Source organism: Rosa rugosa, chromosome 4 (assembly GCF_958449725.1).
Source record: "Rosa rugosa chromosome 4, drRosRugo1.1, whole genome shotgun sequence".
In the NCBI taxonomy this organism is placed as follows: domain Eukaryota; kingdom Viridiplantae; phylum Streptophyta; class Magnoliopsida; order Rosales; family Rosaceae; genus Rosa; species Rosa rugosa.
Genome location: NC_084823.1, coordinates 57,888,809 through 57,905,561, shown reverse-complemented (window position 1 = coordinate 57,905,561; position 16,753 = coordinate 57,888,809). Strand labels below are relative to the sequence as shown.

The 16,753-nt window shown below is 38.2% G+C and overlaps 3 protein-coding genes and 1 non-coding gene across 10 annotated transcripts; 3 read left to right on the top strand and 1 right to left on the bottom strand.

Annotated features, from left to right (window-relative positions):
- Positions 1 to 2,541: 2,541 nt before the first annotated feature.
- On the bottom strand, positions 2,542 to 5,842 carry LOC133743094 (E3 ubiquitin-protein ligase RING1). Of its 4 annotated transcripts, none has more exons than XR_009862935.1 (3): positions 4,508 to 5,842; positions 3,805 to 3,912; positions 2,542 to 2,872 (listed from the first exon to the last, which is right to left on the bottom strand). XR_009862935.1 is itself a non-coding variant. In XM_062170872.1 (2 exons), exon 1 carries the CDS (start codon positions 5,636 to 5,638, stop codon positions 4,517 to 4,519), a length of 1,122 nt encoding a protein of 373 aa, XP_062026856.1. In that variant the 5' UTR covers positions 5,639 to 5,841; the 3' UTR covers positions 2,542 to 2,875; positions 4,508 to 4,516. The 4 variants fall into 4 exon arrangements, 2 of the variants coding, with proteins under 2 accessions (XP_062026856.1, XP_062026857.1); XR_009862936.1 differs by having other exon boundaries at positions 3,805 to 3,869; XM_062170872.1 differs by lacking the exon at positions 3,805 to 3,912 and having other exon boundaries at positions 2,542 to 2,875; positions 4,508 to 5,841.
- Positions 5,843 to 8,818: 2,976 nt separating this feature from the next.
- On the top strand, positions 8,819 to 10,211 carry LOC133746247 (uncharacterized). Of its 2 annotated transcripts, XM_062174428.1 has the most exons (3): positions 8,819 to 8,879; positions 9,039 to 9,209; positions 9,316 to 10,211. In XM_062174428.1, the coding sequence occupies exons 2-3, from the start codon at positions 9,095 to 9,097 to the stop codon at positions 9,864 to 9,866; spliced, it is 666 nt and encodes a 221-aa protein (XP_062030412.1). In that variant the 5' UTR covers positions 8,819 to 8,879; positions 9,039 to 9,094; the 3' UTR covers positions 9,867 to 10,211. The 2 variants fall into 2 exon arrangements, with proteins under 2 accessions (XP_062030412.1, XP_062030411.1); XM_062174427.1 differs by lacking the exon at positions 8,819 to 8,879 and having other exon boundaries at positions 8,995 to 9,209.
- Positions 10,167 to 10,239, top strand: TRNAF-GAA (transfer RNA phenylalanine (anticodon GAA)). The gene has a single exon. It is a non-coding gene; the product is annotated as a tRNA-Phe (tRNA).
- Positions 10,240 to 10,698: 459 nt separating this feature from the next.
- Positions 10,699 to 14,409, top strand: LOC133746245 (probable ADP-ribosylation factor GTPase-activating protein AGD15). 3 transcript variants are annotated; one of them, XM_062174426.1, is made up of 8 exons: positions 10,699 to 11,235; positions 11,324 to 11,382; positions 11,791 to 11,881; positions 12,208 to 12,262; positions 12,627 to 12,717; positions 12,821 to 13,016; positions 13,799 to 13,985; positions 14,221 to 14,409. In XM_062174426.1, coding segments are annotated over exons 1-8 (729 nt in total). In that variant the 5' UTR covers positions 10,699 to 11,187; the 3' UTR covers positions 14,223 to 14,409. The 3 variants fall into 3 exon arrangements, with proteins under 3 accessions (XP_062030410.1, XP_062030409.1, XP_062030408.1); XM_062174425.1 differs by having other exon boundaries at positions 14,216 to 14,409; XM_062174424.1 differs by having other exon boundaries at positions 14,196 to 14,409.
- Positions 14,410 to 16,753: the final 2,344 nt, after the last annotated feature.

The following is a 16,753-nucleotide window of genomic DNA, read 5'->3' as shown; positions in this document are numbered from 1 at the left end:
AAATTAAACTATTAAACTAAATCGAGTCCACAACAAAGTCAAATGCTTGGGTAGGAGAAGAGGCACTATGATTTAATTTGTTTTTTAGGAAAACAAGCAAACGAACTGGTAAAGGTTCAACGAGGTGTGAACCCACGAAAAAAAAAAAAAAAAAAAAAAAAAGATTATTATATTCCCTTGACGCGGAACGACACAGCCGACTACCGACACATCTCAGCCTTCCTCAGCGCTTCATCTATATATGATTATTTTCAACTCAAGCAATCCAACGACTCACCCTGTTGCTGGACCCACTTTCTGTATATTCCATTCTTCTTTTTTTCCTTTCCTTTTATCCCGTTGCTGTTTTTGAAAATACATTTTGTGGTCAAGTTCATGCGTGATTATGAATTTTCTTTTAAATTCATTTCGAGAATATGACTAGTAAGCTTTGCAACCAAAAAAAAAAAAAATTGTGAAACTTGTGCTTTATTTCTTAAAATTGTCATTGCATTCATCTTGGATATATTCAATAGTGTATATCGTTAACTTATTAGTAGTTGAAGAGTATGACACCAGAAACCCTAATGTTACAGTTGTAGCGTCTCTCGAATCCTCATTAAGTTAACGATTAATGTCATCAGTACCTTCACGAGTAGGTCTCTATGGTTGGCAATGGTCAAGTTGGGATTTTCATCAATAGGTCGCCGCTAGGTTCAGCCTCCTTTGGGTAGATTTCCCTACTCATGCACTTGCACGTGGCAAAGATGCCTAAGCGGGTAGATGAAACCCATAGGGCAATTCCCGATCATGCTATATCAAGGATTGTCGAGTGGATCCTTTTGAGGTTACGATTGAGAACATGGGAAGGTTTTTCCTTTTGGATAGAGCAATAGTTTTAGGCCTCATTTGGTTAACGGAAAAGAAATCAATTCCTTAGGAAAGCTCATGGGAAAGGAAAACGAATTTCTCACTAGCTTTCATTTCCGCTGTTTGGAAACATTCGGAAAGCAACAGAAAAATCATTTTAGTGTTTGGTTTGTGTAAGAAAATGAAACTAAATTATACTAATATTCCATTTATATCCTCATATATTAAAACACAAATCATAAACTTTTCAAATAAAATTGTCAATAACAATTTTCAACAAGGATAAAAATATTTATATCATGTAATTAATGCACATTTAATGCTGGGAAAGTGGGAGGGAAAATAAATCATTTGGAAGATGAGACGATTCACTTTCCCCCATATTTTTCCTTCTTAAAGGAAAGTCGTTCACTTTCTTGTGCACACCAAACATAGGAAAAGAATGCATTTCCTTTTCCAAACCCTCAATTCCGTGAACCAAACGAGACCTTAGAGTGGCATAGAGGCAGAAAGTTACTTGGGGTTTCATATTATCCTCTCAACGACAATACAAGTCGCACCTTTTATGCATGCCAATTCTCTAATTAGGGTGAACCCTAGTGGCTCCATGCACCATTTTCCCGAGTGATGACTAGGTTCAATAACATTGCCCCAAAATGAATGGAAGTTATTCACTCTTCTACAAACTATGCATCGCAGTCGTAAAATTATCTCTAACAAAGAGGAATCCCGCCTCTTCGTTTCGTTTTCCTGCAACTAGACTATTGTACACAAGGAAAGCAACGAGTAAATGATTGTGTATTGCAATGACAAAAATCCTCTTTGGCTCTTTCTTTTCTTTTGAAAGAATGCTAGAGTTCAGACTTTGTCTAGAACCAAGGAAAAAGAGCAATTATTCTCTTCGGAAGGGTAGGGAGAAAATTGAAGAGGAAAGGTTCCACTTCAAGTATTCTTTCCCATATATATTTGAGTGGGGGAATCACAACCCACAACCCCTAAAGTATTCAACTCAGGTGCATTTTCCTTTAAAGCTTTTCACTGAAGCATACACCAGAAACTAGAGAGGCTGCAACTTGCAAGCAAGCAGATAAACAGCATGATACATAAACTTGTTTAGATATGCAACTGCACATCCGTAGCACTGAGCCAAACCCAACAAGGGTCGATTGTTACTATATTCCACACTTTCAAGAAACTTTTGCTGTGTAATAAGAAACATTGCATCCACAATAACAAATCTCTCACCATCTCTACCTCCTCAAGACCTAGTGAAACCACAGAATGATACTACCCACATCCATATTTAAAAGAAAAGCTGATACCACTCCTAGGTCATTATCATAGCAAGCAAAATAAATCCACTATGTATTCATTACCAGTAGTGTGAACTGGGATCATGGCTATAACTCCATGCCTGGCCAAATGTTTAACTCCAAGATGGTCAAATCACCATATGAACATTTCATTCCAACGACATCCAAAACCCACTAGTATCACCACAAGGACTATCGCAAGGTCACAACATCCAATGCTTCGCCTACTGTTTTGATTCCATGATGGTCAAATCACAACAGGTCACAACATTTCATTCCACAACATCCAAAACCCACTAATATCACCACATGAACTATTGCAATGCCTCCTTTAAAGAATCGCATGCAAGTAAGAGATGAATAGAAAGAAGAAAATAAATAGAGCATCAAAAAAACTTTGAATAAGCAATTGAAGCAACAAGACCATGTAATACAGACATCCCAAAATTAAGGTGTTACCCAAATGAAAACTTTTACAGAACTAGAACACTGATAATGCACATAAAATTTGACAAAAATCTTGAATCTGTGAGAAATTTGCAACTTGAACAAAATAAAGGTGGACACTTTACCTATTCTTATCACATCCAAATATAGAAAAAAAAAAAAGAAAAAAAAAAACAACAACAACAACAACTGTTACTAACTGTTAATGTGCAAGATCTTTCTTTGTTCAACATTTGGTTGCAGATTTAAACTGCTATTCATACCTGCTGAAAAGAGAAAGATAACCTTTCAGTGGAAAATTTAACATCTCATAAACATCAAACAATACAAAGCGCACAAAACAAGCGGCCAAAAAAAGAAACAAAACAACTTAAACTTAGGAGATGAATCACCCACTGTAGGTAAAACAATTAAGCATGACAAACTAAACAACCAAATGCACATAAACTCTGAACAGTTTGCTTCAAAGAATCTGTCGGGATGTTCCAATAAGAAACAAAACAGAGTTTAAAACTTCTCTAGAACAAAAAAAAAAGGATTGGAACTTCCATAGTCATTCAGTTCCAATTTGACAGTCATGAACAAATCGGGCCAAATAAACCCCCAAGACATTTAGACATATTTGTAGAAAGCATCACCACCGAAGAATACATTTTAACAATGAAAGAGAAAAGAAAAATGGGTAAGGTCCTGGTCTTGCATAGTCCTCTGTGATCATTAACAGAGTTGTATGAAAAAGAAAAAACATTCAGTGGTCCAACTCTTTTGAAAGGAACACCAGACAAAACCTGATCAGCACAGAATTCAGGTATTTTGATAGCAAGAAGAGAATTTAGTAGAGAACTTTAACTAATGCAACTATCAAGATTTAGTGATCCTCTTGGAATCTGATGTATCAAAAATTCAAAATACGGAGATAGTCAATGAATCTAACAAAAAGAAATCATAACTGACTGGTACATAAACAGAAATAGCTACTTTCTCACTAGCTTAATAAGAACAGTCAAAAAGCAAGGGAAGAAGATAAATCATGTCCAAAAAACTAACGACAGAGGCTGTGTCCATAGGCATTCTATAGGGGCACTCGGAATACAAAGGAGAAATAGCATTAAAAATTGCAAACCTCATTTACCAATTCTCTAGGAAAAAAAGAATCCTTGTATCCTTACATCTATGAAGTTGCACTCCTACCTACCTATATGGCTATATGGCATCTTTCCATGTTTTGAAAACGATATTACACTGACACCTGGGCTTGATCTTGTCATGGAAATCAGGAAGGATAAGCCACATATTCTCAAACCTGAAGGGACTATAGTTCATATTCATATAGAAGATGCAGATATGACATATACCAAGAACTTTTTTTTTTTTTTTTTTTGTGTGTATCAAAAGTGCCATTGAGACATAGTGATATGATTTGTATCATTGAACATGTATCCTAATTCCTTAAACACTTGTATGTTTCTATAATTCTCCTGAATGAATTATATACTTTGGTTCAATAGTTAGAAGATGTCTAATGTATGTCCATGTTGTTATCAACCTGTTCCTGATTTCTAAGCAACTTGTGTGTATCTTTTCACCTAAACTTATTATCCAAAAGATTTCTACCACCTAAACAATACATGTCATTCTTCGTGCATTGGGAAGATACAAGATAACTCAGGCAAGATAATGACACAAGATTTGAGAATTAAACTTAAAGTTTGGAAGTCAAGTATATTTATCATTACTAGTCCGTTAAAATAAAACGCAACTATAACAACAATTTTTTGTCTGCATGATTAAGCTATTAAGCTGATTGATGATTGCTTCTCTTGTCAAACCAAACCAAAGAAACACAATCCATAAAGAAAGGGCATGAATTTGAATTTGAATGGCAAAAGATGCAATACCAATTGTCCTCAATCAAGATCTTCTTGTCTAGGCTCAGATTCCGAGTTATGGCTTCCCCTATTCCCTGAGTTAGGCCCATCATTGTTTCCACTTGCACTCCCAGTATTACTAGTCTCGGGTGCACCACCAAATACCCTTAAAAAGCGAGGCAGGGAAATGGTGAACCTCCGCTCAACTGTACGTGGTGCCTGACTCTGAATGTCAACAGCTGGCCCCCTACTCCCACCAACACCACTGGAATTGTTGGCAGCAGCAGCAGAAGATTGAGTTGTATTTGCATTGGCTGCATCGCCCCCGCCACGAATCCTCTGCTCATACTCTGAATCATCGGTTGGCAACTCGTGGCGACAAACAGGGCATGAGTTATGCAATTCCAACCAGGGAAGAATACAATCAGAATGGTATAAGTGCTTGCAGGGCATCTGCTTGGCCTCCTCCCCAAGCTCAAACGAGTCCTTACACACTGCGCACTGAGAAGAATCAGAATCCAAGAGTTCCTTTGAGATTTTCACAACCGGCAAGGCCTCGATGGCAGACTTTGAAGCCGGTGGCGTGCCGTAGCGGTTTGGATCATTCTCGGCAAGCTGCTGGATGAGTTGCTCGAGGCCTGGGCCGAAGAAGTAATCTCCAAAATTAAGATTGGTGGGAACACGGAAGCCTGAAGGATCCCCTCCTCCGCCGCTGTTATCAATCACAAACTGAACATTGGCACCATTGGCCCTTAGGGTTTGCAAATAGTTCTGGAGGAACACAAAGGGGTCGAAGGCGTCGGGGTCCTGAAAGGGGGACGAGCGGGAGGAAGGCGCGCCACCACCGAAGAGGGCGGAGAGTTCGTCGCCAAGATTTCCCGGACCACCGGCGGCGGGGCCTGCTGGGGTGCTGAAGAGAAAGGAGGGAAAGCCGCTGGAGGAGGCGAAGGGAGGGGCGTCGGAGGGGAAGGAGAAGAAGGGATTGGGGGTAGGGTTAGGGTTAGGGTTAGGGGTTTCCATCTCTTCGAGGAAGCCGCCAGTGCAAATAGGGCAATTGAGATCGGAGGTAGGGGAAGGGTTGATGGAAACGGTGCGATCGCACTGGTGGCAAAAGTACAGCTGAGAGGGGGCGATGCCGGAGTTGCCGCCCGAGGACGACATGTCGTTTGATTGATTGATTGATTGATTGATTGATTGAGAGGAGAGGAGAGAGGTTTGACGGAGAGGAAGGGCGATTAAAATGGAGGACGAAACGATGATGAAGAAGACCTCAGCAGGTCAAGGAGTCTTTAGAGAGAGAGAGAGAGAGAGTTGAAACGAATGGTATTTAGGCGTTAGTAAATGCACGCCGATATCATATACATACTCGTATGCGACGACGGATGAGGGTGAGGGTGACTCGGAGTCCGCTCCGATTGTCCTAATAAGACTTGTCATTCCTTTTTCTTTCCCAAATTACATTCCAATTATCCAAAAAGAACTAAATGGGCCTGTTTGGAGAGGGATTATCTGTTAGGAAGTTATTGGACCAAGCCTAACTTCCTAACATGCCATCTAATTGTAATAGGGCTGGGCTGACCCATTGATGATCCTTACTATCCTTTTTAAATTGAAGACTAACATAGCGAACTGAACCAAACCGATAAAAATTAACTGAAATTGAACCAAATTGATGCTTGTAATGTAGTTTTCAATTAGTCCATGATAAATCGATAAATATCGAAACCGACGAAACAATATAAATTTATTAGTTAATGTCTAATTAATAAGAAAATGCCATGAAGAGGATGACGTAAACAGAGAAGTTCCGATAAGAAGGACAAAACCGAAACCTAAACCTAGGTTTCGCGAGCAGTGCGGAGGCGCTTTGGCTCCGATCTGCAACAGGGCGCTCCGACGTTGCAAGAGGTAAGAGGACAAGGCTTCATCTCCTTTGTGCGTAGTGAAGGCTGTTTTGACTGGAGGAAAGAGACGAAGTACAGACTTTGTTGTGGGTTTGCAAACGAGACCGGCGTTTTGCTTTGGTGGCATCGGGTTTGACGAGGAGGAGTTTGGCGTCACGGTTTCGGGATTAGAGGAGGAGCGAGGTCGGAAAATTTCTGCTAGAGATCGGCGTTCGGTTTGCCGGCTGAGGCTTCTGCTTCGTGCTTGAAGAACCAGCCTAGTGTAACAAGTGCGGTCACCAGCACAGGCTTTGGTGGGCAGCGAGATGGCTGTCGTGGTCTCCTACCTGGGGAGGCCACCAGACTGATTAGGTAGTGGCGGGCGACTTCTCGGAAGGGCCAAATTTGGCAGTTGGGTGTGAGGGGCGTAGGGTGTGGGCAGTGGGCCTTGGACCTCTGTCTTCCTGGGCTGCAGAGATGCAATCTAGAGAATTGGGCCTTGGTTAGCCAAATTCCCCTATTTTTCTCACACTTGGGTTGAGTTTGGGCTTTTTGGGGGGTGGTATGTCCTGCTTTTTTGTCCTGCATCTGTTCCTATAATGTTGTTGTGGGTGTGTTGAATGTTGCGACGTACACCAAAAGGGTCTTAGGTGTCAAGATGTTCAGGACATTGGTTCCATTTTAGGGCAGTGTAGGATTAGGGAGTTTTTAAATTCAACATTTTATTTTTCAGCAGTTCATTTAGGATTTTAGTTTTGTTGAAGTATGGACTTTAGTTTTTTGGATTTCTTTTGGATTTAGTACTCTTTGTGAGCTTGCATTCAGTGTTATGTACCCTTCATGCTTGACCGAGTGAGGTCGTATGATTTATCATCAATGGATTAGTCTTTCGTTGCCCTAAAAAATATATATATATATATATATATATATATATTTATTAATTAGTTAACATTTATATTTGTTTAGAAGAGATTTATTCTTGGATCGTCATCACTCTAGCTATATTTTAATTCTTATATATGTATGATTTTTTATTGTCAATTTTAATTTCTTTGAGTTGTAACTTAATTTAATTGTAGTTAATTTTATTTGCTCTTTTTTTTATATATATTTCTTAGAGCAACTCCAACAGATTCCCTATATTTTGATTTTTCTCTACTTTAGGGAAAAATAAGCCTATTTTCCTCCAACAGATTCCCTATAACTATCCCTATTTTAGGGAAAGTGAGGAAAGAGAAAACCAAATTCCCTATAATTACAGCAAACTTTAAAATTGTAAGGAAGAATATGGAGATTTTAGAGATTGTTGTAAAATAGAGAATCTGTTGGAGTTGGAGAAGAAAAAGAGGTTAAAGCTATGACTTTTGCTTCCCTATAATACAAAAATTATAGGGAAGCTTTTGGAGTTGCTCTTATAGCTTTAAACTATAGATAAGTCATAATATATATTCATATCTATTGTCTTGTCAATCTTTCGATGTGCTTATTCCATTTACATTAAAATTGTCGTCATTGGTGTTATTTGGATAATTACTATATATACAATTACAATTGAAAAAGTATAATTTTTCAGAAAATAATAAGGATCAATCAATAGTATCAATGTGGTTGAAATTGACCAAATCAAATTGATATATTAGACAGCTGATTCAGTCAATCGACTAAATAGTTGGTATCAAAAAACCGAACAGATACATCGAATCAAACCCACCATCATCAAATGTAGAAAGCCCAAAACAAAAGATTAATCATATACAGTATACCGGATTTATTTTCCGGTGGCAATATAGTGGGAAATCTGTGGTATTTGTAATTATGCTTCTTCGTTATAGAGTTATCTTTCTGGTATGTCACCACCATTGTAAAACGAATGAAGTAGCCAGTAAAACACTCTTCGGTAATTAGTGATTGCTAGAATACATTGTTTTAGTTGAGACTCTTATTATTATCTCAGGAAGTTCTCTTGAAGCTTATTATAATAAATGATTTAGGTACCATGTCCCCTAATGTATTATGAGGTTTCATTAATTCAGACTTAAGGGCAGCCGCACTAGCCCTTATCCAAAAAACAAAAACATGATGACCCTAGAACGGTGCAGGCGTGCAGCTTATACCCTTACAAGCCCGTCGTCCTAGAACGGACTTGCATGCTCTTGATAAAGCATCCGCAAGAATATAATGATCGAATTTATAATTTTATATTGCACCTATTTTGATCGAATGTTCTTATTGTAGGCTAACATTTCTAACACGCATTGCATGCAGATCTTGCCTGAAGGTTAAGTAAAAGGAATGGAGGCATGTGAACACGATCAATTAAGGAAGACCCTCGACCATTTCTTCCTTGCTTCACCTGCAAGATATATATATATATATATATATATATATATATATATATATATATATATATATATATATATATATATGCATGCGGAGATGATGGAAGAAAGCAAAACAGGAGGTACACATATAAAGCAATGGAGAATCAAACCCAAGGGAATTGAAAAAGAATGATTCCGGTACGTACCTAGCTAGCTAGCTTGCATGTTCATATATGCCTTCATTGGGCCATGCCATACAATTAGTATAAATAGAGACCTGCATGGTTGACATTCCTCAAATCGATCTTTCCTTCCATATATATTATCTCCATTAATTCCTGTTCTATATTTGAGAAGCCTACCTAGCCAGCTAGAAGAGATCAACGTACGCACGTTCTTAGAGTTTCATTTCCATGGATCAAAGCAAGGCAGCCGGAGCTGATCATCAGGCCAAACGTACTTACGAGGACTTTGAACCCTTCTGCAAATGGCATAACCGCGACAATGTTGTTGAGGTCCATATTCAAGGTATGCATGTAAATATGTACGTATCCTAATGATTGCACCGAGTTCATTTTTAATTTGTCTAACATATACAATCGATATCATTAATTACTGTGCTCCGATGGATCAGGTTTCAGAAAGGAACACCTAAGTGTCCGTACCACTCAGACGGGGATGCTTACAATCCATGGAGAACGTCCATTGGACCAAACTAAATCTACATGGAGCCGTTTCCACAAAGAAATTAAGCTTCCAAACAACTGCGACACAAATAGAGTTGCTGCAAAGTTTGCTGCAGGAGTTCTTACAATAACAATGCCTCCCAAAGTTGCACCACCTCAACCTCAATCTCCAGAAGATCAGAAACAACAGCTTAGCAATCATGAAAAGTTACCAGAACCAAGCAACAATGATACTCAAACAAATAATGATAAAGCGATAGCTAAACTCATTAAACAAAATCCGGACAAGCAGCCAACCACCGATGAAAATGCTGCATTGCTTGATGAAGAGGTTAAGCCAGGAAGCTGCTGCGAATTCGGGCAAAAGAGTACTTTAGCTTCGAAGAATTGGAAGGTGAAACTCGTGTTGGTGGTTGCCGTGGTGGTCTCTTTTGGTTTCGGGGCATATATCAGATACAAACACGGCCATTACTCATATAGCTGGGAGCAGACAGACTAGATCTTAATCATCCTATTGTGTCACAATATCCAAGCTTGTATATATTAAACATTTCCTTTTAATTTGTAAGTTGTAACCCGTTAATAATGTAAGATTAGTACATATATTGAAATTAAATTTCTTCTAATTTTACACTTTGAAAATTCTACTATGCACGCATGTATACATACAAAGATCTGACGGTCAATGATGATGAGAGAGGAGATACTTATGACTTGCACATTATTTGCTTTATATGTATAGTTGAATTTTGCTTTATACTTTAGCCGAATGATACAAAGAGTCACCGACCAATCAATTGCGGGGATAGCTCAGTTGGGAGAGCGTCAGACTGAAGATCTGAAGGTCGCGTGTTCGATCCACGCTCACCGCACAAATTTACTTTTTAATCTGATTTTATTTATTTATGTTTAATTAATATATAATTTTTTTATTATTATTGCAGTTATATGGCGGAGTGAGAGAGCACGCAGCAGCGGCTGAGCAGCTGGAAAAAGAGAAGAGAAGAGATGGGTTCTAGAGGAGGAGCGACGGTTTTGCAGCAGCTAAGTCGGGCGAGCCGAATGAGAACGAAACTGCAGACGGCGTTGGAAGCCAGCGCTGTGGACATAGAAGACGTGTCACATCAGCACGCCGGACACGCCGCCATGAGGGATAACAACGCCGGCGAGACTCATTTCAACCTGAAGATCGTGTCCCCCAAATTCGAGGGGCAGAGCCTCGTTAAACGACACCGCATGGTGTATGATGCCTTGGCCGACGAGCTCCAGTCCGGTCTTCATGCGCTCTCCATTGTCGCCAAGACTCCCCAAGAAACCGGCCCCAAGTGACAATTTTCCTTCCCTATTATTATGTATGATCATGATTTTGAATTTTTGATACTGATCTTGTTCATCGGATTTGAAAACTTTTAATAATATTTCGTGTTGAAATTTATGCGCTTTGCTTATAATCTCTAAAGATAAACATGATGTGAAGTATAACATTGCAATCCATGGAGAGAGAAAGATGAGAGAATTTGAGGTGGTCAAAGCAGCCTCAAATAGTAGTGTTGGATTGGATAATGGAAATTGCAAAGACAGTTTTTTTTTTGTGGAATGCCAACCGTTCCTTCCCCTAGGAATTAGTGGAGCCTCTATTCTCATTCCAGAAGGACACAGACAGAGAGAGAGAGAGTGGTGGAATTACTCACTCTCTCTCTCTGTTGGCCCCAAGGCCTTGTTGTTTCGTCGCCTCTCTGGTGTTGTATGAATTGTTCTTTCAGATAACACATCAACCAAAGCAGGAAGAGAGGGAAGCACACACGATTAAGTAATTGACAATGAGCAAGGCCTCCATTTCCAAGGAGCTCAACGACAAGCACACCAAGGTTTGCTCTCTCCTTCCTTTTTATGCAATTATTTTCCAATTTGTAACATTCAATTGCTAATTCAATTGTGCTCTACTTTTATGTCCAGATTTTAGAAGGTCTTCTTAAGATGCCAGAAAACCGGGAATGTGCTGATTGTCGGAGCAAGTAAACATTTCAGAACCCATGTTTTCTTATGTTTAGCAGATTTCCACTACTCTAGGGTCTAGACTTAATTCGATAAATGTCAGTTCCAAAGGTCTGGTCTTACCTCTTAAGCCAAAATCTGATTATGTTTGATGGTCATTTCTTTTTCTTGATGCTAAGTTTAATCCAATGGAGAGTTTTTTCTTCCTTCGTCTCTTCCTTGTTGTGTATACAACCATCTCATGTTCATTTTATTTGCTGCTATTCACCATCTGATGTCTGATTTGGGAAAACATCATCTAATTTGAATCTAGTGTTCAGTCACCCTATCTTGGACCCTTGGTATTTTCATAGGTGGCCCATATTATGATTTTTTTTTTTTTGATATTCAGTTAATGTGATTTTCTGCTTTCAATATATTTGTTTCAGAGCCCCACGATGGGCAAGTGTGAATCTGGGAATATTTATTTGCATGCAATGTTCAGGAATTCATCGGAGCCTTGGAGTGCACATTTCAAAGGTTTGTTTGTCCACCTCTCATTTCTTTATTTCATCGCTTGTTATAAGTCAGTAGACCCTTTTCTTGTCTCTTTTTTATCAGTAATCATAAAATTTGTCAAGGAATTTTTATTAAATCACTGAAGGAATAATACAGCTATGGGATTATAAGTTATGTCAATGACAATAGTATTACATACATCTGCTATTAATTGCTTATGTTATTTCGGTTTACTAGTCTTCCGAAGATCAGTTATTGGTTGTCAACTTTTTTCAATAACATGTGCTTGCAATACATATCAACATTATGTTCTGATGATTGCATAGCCTGGATGATTTTGGAAATAGGTCCGGTCTACTACTTTGGATACATGGCTGCCAGAGCAGATTGCTTTTATGGAATGTAAGAGCTCGCTTTAGCCTCCCTCCCTCTCTCTCTCGTCTCTTTCTCTATCTACCGTATGTGCGCACTACTCATACCCATATGTGTTGCTAAATTGTATAGGTACCATCTTATAGCATCTTGTTAACATGACTCTCAGAATGACTAGCATTCCTGAGGCAACTAGATACAATGGATTGCTCTCCATTCATTGAAGTCATGGTCCTTTTTTTCCTCCTATCCCCCATAAGTTTACTGAAAGTAGTTCTTATTAGAAAACATCACTTCACATGTTTTGCTCGGGATGACTTTATTCAATGTCCAGTGAGTATCATATTCAAATTCATTAGCATGTTAATCGACATTTTTGTGTTTCACTGTGTAGCTTTGGGTAATGAAAAGGCAAACAATTATTGGGAAAAAAAGTTGCCACTAAATGCAGACAGAAGTGCGATCGAGAAGTTTATTCGTGCCAAGTAATTGTCTGATGAAGATAATTTTGATCTTTCATGCGGAACTTGGATAGTTAGTTAATATTTTTTCCTTCCTTCTGTTCTGAACTATTTTAGGAACTTTCAGGTATGAGGGGAAAAAGTGGGTTGCAAAGGATGCAAAACAGCCCGCTCCTGAACCAGTTGAAATGGGCACCAGTTCTAACAAGTTGGTAGAAGGTGGAGCCACCAGTGGCAAGAAACTAAGGAGGCATTCTCTTGAGGAAGCAATACTTCCTACACATCTTTCAGAGGATGCTCCTCCAGTAGCAAGACCCCGCACGGTAATTATTCATATTTAATTGTTGTAAGTAATGAAATTGTTTGAGTTCCATAAGTCAGGACAAATAGTTCTTGCTCCTTCATCATACTTTGTGTTCTTAATAAAGCTGTCATGTAGATTTCATTAACTCTGGAACTTCTATCACTTTGTCTGTTTTCCAAGTGTGGAATATTTTCTGCGACTTAGAGAGCTTTATGTTTGTTTCTTATTTTTGATAGAGTTCTTAGGGTTCATGGTCATTCTTCAATCGATGTTTATTTCTTGTTTTTGATAGAGTTCATAGGGTTCGTGGTCATTCTCTGATCGATGAGGGAGCTATTGGAACTTGGTGGTTTCTAAAGTTGATTTCAGTAACTTTGTTGCAAATGATCCTTCTTTTGAGTTCATAAAAATTCTAAGTATCTATTTTGCTCTACCCCTTTATCTCTTCCATAGAGTTGCTGGATCAAAATCTAATAACATTCAAAGGTTCAACAAAAGAGAAAATGCACTGCTCCTTTGAATCTGCATCTGCGATTTGATTTATGCATACCAACTTTTTTACTGCTTGTCTTGCTGCGGCAATTCCAATTAACCTGAGCTTCTAGGAATTCTTGATATTCTTTTGATGAACTCTCACTCCGAACTTTACCAAAGAGCTACTGTATTGTTTCATGCTTCTCTACTTGCTTCATCAAATGTGTTTGCATTGCTCCTTTTTGTTGTAGTTCAATTGTATGGTACATTTGGACAGGTTTGATGGGTTTACATATTTATAATTAATGATTACTGTGGTTCGTGCAGGGTTCTTTAGATTTGAATCGCATTTATACTAATTCACCTTTACCAAAGGGGTCAGCACCGATGACAGATTGCGATACAGCAACAAGAAAGAACAACAGTGCAACAGATCTCTTCAATTTGCTTTATGTCCATGATGCAAAACAGGAATGTCATACTGTACCTCCTGCACGCTGGGCAACTTTTGATTGTAAGAACAATAAGATATTTCTATTTCATTTTTATTTTTAAGCTGGTTTTAGGAACTTTCAAGTTGGAGTTATTCTTCTAAGAAATAAAAAGTCATTGAAGCCAAAAAGATGTAGTTCTGCCAATAGACAGCTGCTTTTGATTTGATTGCCTGCTAAAAGATGTGGTTAAATCGTTAGTAAATGGACCTAAGCCAATTAACTCCTCTCAGATCCAAATTGTTGTTTGCAGGACAGGACTCTTTGACTTAAGCCCCTGGAATTAATGTTTGGCCAGCTGCTGACATTAAAGTCAGAGTGGTAGCTGAAGTGGGCAATGTTTGTTCCTAGCAGGAAAATGTGGGATTGGACAGCACATATAACTCTTCATCAAGATGTGTTGCTGTTTCAACTTGATATTGGCATATTTTGCAATTCCTTTCAAATTTCGGCAAGTCAACAATAAATTGTTTACTTTTCTTTTCTCAGTCGATTGCAAATTCAACTGTCAAATTAATTTGTTGTCCTCTTGACTCAACGATTCCTTCTTTCCACATTGCAATGCAGGATCTCAATCAAGAAATACATTGTCACACATCCTTCATGGTGCTGAGATATGGTAATTTTGTTTTTTTTGTTTTGTTTTTAGTCTGGATTCATATATGAAAGAAGGGAGGGTGAAGGGTATGTACACATCACAGAAGCTATCTGTAATAGTAGCAGGAGAAGGGATGTAATTAAGCCTTATTGTTCTTTTTTTGTTTAATTAAAAAGAAAAAAACAAGTGTATCATTTTTACAAGATTTCATAGGTCATACTAATTACTAAGTAAGAGCAGGTGGCTAAGATTAATGTCATGATGATATCCAACAATATTATCACGGTTTTGATTCTTTGTTGTTTTTAAAAGGTTGAGATCCTATCTTGTTTCCTTGTTAGCTGTGCTTTTCTGTAATAAATGGGTTTGCGAATGCAAATTTTTGTAGCTGATTGTAGAAACAGAGAATGAAGAGACACATTTGTTTGTTTGAAAAATACTAGGAGCATTTTCACCGTTGAATCCAGAACAAGAGCAGAAAGAGTGCTAGAAAACTCGAAATGCTAACTGGCAAGAGTACTGGATTTGGAAAGCTAATAACTAAAGGAAGTTGGGGCTCGATTTTCCAGCTCAATCGATAGTTTTGGATTGTGTTGCAGCACCAAGTTGTTCATGTAAAGGAGGCACTTGGTTACTCATTTGGCTAAAGTAGAGCAACAAATATAAAACCGTTGAATGAATGAGTTGTGTATTTTTCACTACAGGGAAGACTACTGGCTGCAACCCAAGAAAGAGACTAATCATTGATTTGACTATGGGCGTCAGAAAAGGTTATGACTAGTGTTCAAAATCATTGATTTGACTATGGGCGTCAGAAAAGGTTATGACTAGTGTTCAAAATCAGACCGACAGCGGAAAGAAGCTTAGAGTCGAACAACGGACTTGACTCTATTCCATGGGACAAGTCCGATCAATCGGAATCTTTCATACACAGGAAACATGCATGATTCTAACTCTCACAATTGAAGGAATAGTTCTGAAATACATAAGTATGTGCGGACACGTGTTACTGAATGCTGAAAGCCTCTAGTCCTCTACTATATTCAACGAACGATGTGGATGTCGAAAGCGTTTACAGAATTTTCCCATCTTTCTTAATCAGAAATGTCCAGAATATATAATTTTGAAAACAAATCAGGTGTGTTTGGCCCCTCGCATTGGCATTGGGGTTTCAATTTTAAACTAGAGAAATAATAAGTGTGTATATGTTATTCATATTCCACTTGTACGTAGTTAGTATTGTTAACAAAAATGTAGTCTAAAGGGAAGGTTTGACCCATTCCATGCATGGATGACTCTCAAGTCTCGAGTGCCGGCAGCGGAGTAATAATTCCTCACATTATTCAATTTCAAGTGAATCCACCAACAGGCAACAAAGAAATGACATCTCAACTGCATGTACCTACCTTCTTCCGCCTTCCTTGCTCGATCTATAAGATATATATCATTATATTGAATCATTTGGTTTTGAATCTCTTGAATTCTTGATACATGCATAGTACAGGTGCGTACGTAGGTACATTGAAGAACACCACAAATTAATCTTCAAGATCGATAATGGCGTATAACATTCAATTATTATGTGCATGGGATCGAGTTGTACGTCCGTAACGAAAGGTACCGTCAATTGTAGTCTAGGCCAAGAAAGGTTAGGGTACATGGACCTCCAGCACAGAAGATTAACTAGCTAGTATGATAAACCATTTTTATGAGATTAATTAAGAACAATTCTCAGGTTCACCCCTTGGGGTGAAGCAGCATATTCACCCTCTCTTATGATTAACGCATAATAACTTTTTAATTTTCTAATCCAACCATTCAAGTTGTATAATGTAATACAAAGATTAGTTCTGTAAAAAATCAATCAAATTGAAGACCTTTTAATTATTTATTTATATGAAATACATGGACGGTTCATCATAATAGCCGTAAGTGTTGTTAGAACCGTCCATTTATTTGATTCAATTATATAATTAAACGATTTCCGATTCGATTGATTTTTTACAGAAATGATCTTTAAATGCTAATTTAATATATAGACCGTTGGATTATAAATTTATTAAGTAAAAGTGAGTTAATCGATAATAGGGGTGAATATGCTTGTTCACCCAGGAGCGAACCTAAGAATTGTTTATTAATTAATGGCATATGGGGTCTTCGTCAAACCAACAGAATCATGTACGTGCACATGGC

Coding starts and splice junctions, on each gene's coding strand:
- LOC133743094 (XM_062170872.1), bottom strand. CDS start 5,638: ATGTCGTCCTCGGGCGGCAACTCCGGCATCGCCCCCTCTCAGCTGTAC.
- LOC133746247 (XM_062174428.1), top strand. CDS start 9,095: ATGGATCAAAGCAAGGCAGCCGGAGCTGATCATCAGGCCAAACGTACT. Junction 9,210..9,315: donor TGTTGAGGTCCATATTCAAG/GTATGCATGTAA, acceptor CCGATGGATCAG/GTTTCAGAAAGGAACACCTA.
- LOC133746245 (XM_062174424.1), top strand. CDS start 11,188: ATGAGCAAGGCCTCCATTTCCAAGGAGCTCAACGACAAGCACACCAAG. Junction 11,236..11,323: donor TCAACGACAAGCACACCAAG/GTTTGCTCTCTC, acceptor TTTTATGTCCAG/ATTTTAGAAGGTCTTCTTAA. Junction 13,017..13,798: donor CAGTAGCAAGACCCCGCACG/GTAATTATTCAT, acceptor TGGTTCGTGCAG/GGTTCTTTAGATTTGAATCG.